General features: G+C 43.1%; 1 protein-coding gene across 1 annotated transcript in view; it reads right to left on the reverse strand.

Annotated features, from left to right (window-relative positions):
* The window catches only part of Arsj (arylsulfatase family member J), an 83,078-nt gene extending 77,464 nt beyond the window's left edge, over nucleotides 1-5,614 (reverse strand). The window contains exon 1 of the mRNA XM_021158790.2: nucleotides 4,378-5,614. Coding sequence (XP_021014449.1) covers nucleotides 4,378-4,769 — 392 coding nt within the window. The 5' untranslated portion in view covers nucleotides 4,770-5,614. The remainder of the gene's footprint in view (nucleotides 1-4,377) is intronic.
* Nucleotides 5,615-6,000: the final 386 nt, after the last annotated feature.

A 6,000-nucleotide genomic window follows, 5' to 3' on the forward strand; every position in this document is an offset into this window, starting at 1 on the left:
GTAAGTAGAAAGATTCCAAAGTGAATCCCTTCATACTCCCAAATCAAATCCTCCAATCTATTTGTGCTTCATAATTGTCTTCATTACTATTGTAGTGAACGAAGTGGTAAAGAACAGTCTAGGATATCTTGAGAAATGATGAGGAGGATTTACATTCTAGACATAAATATTTGTCATACAACTATGCTTAAGAGGTGGCCCCATTGGAATAAAGGATCGTTATTAGAACAGAAGAGTCAAGAAGTGGACCCCATGGAGCAGAGTTGATGAAGATGATTCTGCAATGCTACAGAGAAAGTGGTCTTAGAGCACACATTCTCTCTCTGTCTCTCTCTGTGTTTTCAGGCATGTGTGCGACACAGCATGCATGCCCATGTCATGACATGCTGGTGGAGACCAGGGAACCATTCTTGGGAGCCCTTTGGGACTCAGTTCTCTCCTGCCACCTTGTGGGTTCTGGCGATTGAGTTCAGATTGTCAGGCCAAATGGACAGATACAGGAAAATGAAAACTTTGGGACTCTGATTTAATGCTTCATCAAAAATGAATTCCAGTTGATCTAACATAAAAACAGAGCAATAAAACATTTAGGAGGAAAAGCCCATTATGGTGATATGGTATAGGCAAGACTATCTTAAATAAGCACAGGGATTCAAAGAACATAATTTGAATTGCAATAAAGTTAAAACCAAGTCATTAAAAACACACATTAGTGTAAGAGTTGAAAAGAAGTGAAGGATTTGTGCAATACAAACATCTGACAGAGGAAGAGATCATATAATTATCACACTCCATCAAAAAACAAATAGTCACCTAAATAGAAAGTAGGATGACTTTACATCAATACTAAGCAAAATACATTTGACATTATCAGGTAGTATGAAAATGCAAAATTTAATCAGGACAGGCATAGCATACCAATGTACAGTGACTATACCAAATGTTGGCATAGGGGGAGTTTTCCCACACAGTTGCAGCCCAAGTCCAGAAGTGTTGCTTTGGGAACTGTTGGACAGTATCTACAAAAGGTGAACACATGTATGCCTGCATCTCAGCAGTTCTATTTGATGAACATACTATAAGAGGAATGTAAAGAGATGCTCATCAAAGCATGAACAAGTATGCTTATGGCAGCATTTGAAGAATGGTATCAAACTGGAAACCACCAACATCCTCCACGGTATAATGGATAAACAAACTGCAGCACATATTTAACACAGAAGAACAGGCAGGATCCCACAATGAGATTCAACAAATTGCATCAATAGGCAACAATATGGAAAAAAAACCGTAATAGTAATTATGGTTTAATAACTTACTGTGAGATAAATTAAATTCAGATTGCCAATCTTTCCTTAAGTCTTCAAAACCACATGCCTAACACTTGCAAAGCCTATAATTCTTTAGGAAGCTATGGCTGTTCTTCTTAAAGAATAAGTGCTGTTGTTTCTCTGTGCCACCACTTGGCACACTTCCTTAAGAATAGTAAAGTTGCCTTGACATTGATTGAACACAGACAGCCACTTTCTCAATTAATGTTTATGTCATCAGATGAACCATGAACTTCCATTGACCACACTGCATCATTACCTCTCTTGGACTCTTAGCAAATCTATATAAAACAGGAACAACAGTAGCTGCTCTATTACCGAACTGTTATGAGAATCCAACAGCGATAGCTCTATAGGTACTTGCATTTAATACAGATGCTTTTAATTAGCCATAAAGAGGGATATCATCAGAAAACCCTGACATGTTCATAAAAATTACTTCTGATTTCAGGCCACCCCCACCCCATAGCTGCTGAAGCTGAATGGTGGGTAGGTCAGCAAATTTATATTTTGATTGGCATTTGAAGTGATTCATTCTGCACACTTGAGTTTGAGGACTACCACCTACCAACCAGATTTTCTCAATTGTTCTTTACAGTTTTCATGGAGCACTCTGCATGCAGTGAATACTTCCGGACAGGATGACTGCTATTCAGTGTTACCAGAGTGGTATGTTGCAAATTATAAAAGGAATTTGTTATAAATCTGTGTAGCATAAAAAGCAAGTTTCAGGTTTTGACTGCAGAAAAATATGAAAGGGGCTGTTGTTGTGTTAGTAGTATCAAAAGTCAATTCAGCTCCAGCCATTAGACTCTTCTCAAGCCAGGCATTTGACTCCTCTCATGTTCCCTTACAAAATAACCTACCCCACTGGGACTTATATTGCTTCCTTTCCCCAGCCCCCTTTAGAGAATGCAGTAGGCACAGACTTTTTCTCACAGACAGGATAAGTACCATATTCTCTGGGCCTGAAGTATTCATGTTAAGCTGATAACTAGACAGTCATGACCACTTTCATTCTTACATCTGTATTCATTTATAAGAAAGTCCCAGGGAAAATGTCAAGTAAGACATCTCCCATTGCTTAACTCAAGTAGAAGTTTGTCTGAAATCACAGTAGCTACTTGAACTATTATGAAACAATTATGTGACTTATTTCACTGAACCAAAATTTTAGGAGCAAGCAACATCTTCCCATTGGATGTTTGATTGCACCCACAACACTGAGTCAGTCTCTTGTTAAAAAGGAAAAACAAAAACAAAACCGAAAAAAACAAAAACAGAAACAAAACAAAAAACCAGGAGTTATTTCTGCCTCCATTTGTTCCATCTAATTAAGTAAACTTAATGGTAAAAAGATAAAGGTAGAATAGATATTCTATCTGTTTAAGGTATTTTCAAATGTCCTCTTTCAGTACAAAGATTATTTTACATACTTTATTATGGAAAGGAAGTTCATGAACTCAGTTTAATTTTTTTTTCAACTACTGTTTCAACTCTGTGAAAACCTGAATTCCCTAAATCCACTGAAGTATCTTTAAGTATCTTTAAGACAAGCTCACTTCATTAGTTAAGGATAAGGATGGTTGGGAATAGAGGTGAAGAACTTAATACTAGGCCACTAGATGGGCTTGTTTTCCAGACAATTGTAATTGTTGCTGTATAAATCTCAAACGCTCTTGACTTTGTGATGCAATGATTAACCCTGAAGAAGAATCTGGACACGAAGACCTGTCCTTCTTCCTTTGCCCCCTCTTTTTCCTCCTCTTCTTTTTCTTCTCTCCTTTACATTTTTCATCTTGGCTTGGTTTTTGGACTTTTGAGATGGGCCCTTACTTTGTCGCTCTGGCTGACCAGGGACTCACTATGTAGACTAGGCTGACATCTGACTCACAGAGCTCCTCCTGCCTCTGCTTCCTGAGTGCTGGGGTTAAAGGTGTGCACCATCATACTCTGCTCTCTACCTCTTCTTGCTAATGCTGGAAGAAATTATTTTTCTGGTAGTGAAGGTAAATTTTGAAAGTTTGCTAAGCAGTGGAAATTATGCTGTAAGCAAAAGTCGTTGCAAGACAGAGGTTTCTACAAAACACCGTAGTCATAATTTTTCCAGACTGGTTACTGGCGACCCTTACAAGGTCCAATTCCAAGAACAACTGCACTTGAAGCAAGGGTTCTCTGTCCTGAAGCCAAAATCACAAGGCACATAGATTAAAGCCATCAACTGTTCAGGAGTAGCTTGACCCCTTGACCCCTTTGCTTTGCTTTCCAAATGGAATTTGCACCATGAAAGCAAGTTACAATCATGTATATTCTGACAAAGTAAAAATAGAAAAATGCATGAACACCTTAAGAAGATGAGCCATTTAGCAAACTACTGACAACATTTCTTCGTCCCCTGAGCTGCATTAGTAACTCAGAACCCTTCCCCACGAAGGAGGAGGAGCAGCAGCAACAACAGCAAATCCCACGGAACCCAGGGCATTTTGAGAACTGCCTTGGCAGACAGATAACTGACACCATGAGAGGAAAGCACCCAACAAAGATGCAGGCAGAATTCTATCCCACACCCGTCATATTCTGTGTCACCTTTTCTGCTTTTGTGGCCTCTGTTCTCTCTGTGATGACCTGGGGTTTCAAACATTCAATTCCTAAATTTTGTGACAAAATAAGAGTTGTAAGTGGCATTTTTTTCCTCTGTGGATTCTGTTCTGATACCTGAAATGAAATGTGAATGTGCTTGACAATCAAAACAGATTGGGAAGTAGCAACCACGGAGGTCTCTGGTTGATGGATGAGTGTAAAAATACTGACACAATTCAAAAGCTCACAGCTGGCTGTCAGGGAAAGGAAAGGGAGGAGATTAGGGCTGGGGTATGACACTAATGCTGAGGGTCTGTTCATTCATTCATTCATTCATCCATTCATTCTCTTGTTCATTCATTGGATTGTTTCCCACATACTTTTAGATCCTCTCTTAAATTAGAAACCAGTTTTAAATAAAGGCTTAAGAGTTTTCCAAGTAATACATAAAAGTGGTAACACTTACTTTCCGGTAATAAACTGGCTCCTGGATGGTGTGCAAATAGGCTGGACATAGTAGTTCTCTAGCTTAACTCCTTCTGCAGCGAGTTTATCAAGGGTGGGCGTCTTTATCTCAGATCCGTGGTAACCCACATCTCTAAATCCCTGATCATCAGCTAAGATAAAAATGAGATGGGGCTGGGAGGTGCCTGCTGTGCCTGCTTCAGGTCTCTCATCAACTTGAGCTCTTAGGGCTCCCTCCTCTTCTAAGTCCTGGCCCCAGCACAGGTAGCCATAGGTGAGCAGGCTGAGGACCCAGAAGCCTGCCAGGGCACCCATCGCTAAGATCTTTCCAGACCAGATCCAGGCCTGTGGAGACAGCGGAGGCAGAGGCTCCGCACTGTCCCTGGGGGCCATTCACTCTGGTCCCAGCGGAGACTCCACAAGCAGAACCCTGTCCCCTTTGCTGCTGCTGGTCCACTCATACATGCGAAGGGGTAGAGACAGCTGAAGGAAGGCTGTGAGGGAATCCTGCTCTATTCCCCAGATGCCACCAATTCCCACAACTTCAATCCTCTGGAGGTAACTGTTTAACTCACGAACGCTGGAAAAAACTAGAAGGGAGCAGATGTCCTCTTCATTGACTTGCAGTTCCTTACTTTTCAATTTTTCTTTTACCTCCTAACATCACCCGGCAGCTTGCAGAAAAGATAAAAAAAAAAAAGTTATTATCTTCACCCAAAAGTTCTCACGAAGAGATAATAAAAATAATAAAGGACAAGAAAGGGACTGAGAGCCACACAGGACAGGGACGTCTGGCAGTCATATCATCCTCCACATCTTTGGGGAGCAGGACTGTGTCCATGCGCAGGCAGGCACCAGGCGTGGTGGGACTGACATCGGTCCAGCGTTCCAGGCACCCGGGAAGCCTTGCCAAGTTGCCCCGAGGAACCCCTTGCTTATGGATGAATGACAGGCTGAGCCGAGGGGACCTTCTTCCTGCTGGCCGCTTCTCCTACCTTTTCAAGGCTAGTTCCCCATTTTCCGCTGAGCGTTTGTCAATCTTCTTGACCCCTCTCCGGGCCCCTGAAGTGAGAAAGGATCCTGCCCCAGCCAGCCTCCTCTTCAGCAATTCCTTCTCTACCCCGCAGCGCTTGGGGACATTCACAGAGTCCTGGGCGGCGATCGCAGAGCGCACGTGTCCCCTGTGGGTGCTGCAGCTGCTCCAGCGTGCCCTTGGGTGGCTGACTTAGTTCTAGCCATCTGTGCTTTCCTCCTCTGCTCGCCAGGCAGTCGCAGCCGGAGATCCATGCTTGCTGGTTGAGGGCGGGCCCAGGCCGGGGAGGCGCTGGCTCTCCGCCCTCCTTTCTGCGAGGAAAAGGATGGACCCGGGAAGGGCGGCTTTGCTGCGGGGCAGCTCCCTGGGGTCCCCAGTGAGACTCCTCGGTGCAGGTGAAAGACCATCTTTCTGTGGGTCTGCCCATAGACGATCCCCCTTGTCCATCCCGAAACTTTGGAAGCTACTGGAGCGAGTGAGAAGAGAGCAGGAGAATCAACAGATGGCACAGAACACTCTGTGGCTGGTTTTCCTTCATTGCTCAACTACTGCATCCCCCTTTCCACCCGCCACCCATTCCCATCCCTCCCT

This window comes from Mus caroli, unplaced genomic scaffold, assembly GCF_978045245.1.
Source record: "Mus caroli unplaced genomic scaffold, Mus_caroli_1 scaffold_3, whole genome shotgun sequence".
NCBI classification, from domain to species: Eukaryota; Metazoa; Chordata; class Mammalia; order Rodentia; family Muridae; genus Mus; species Mus caroli.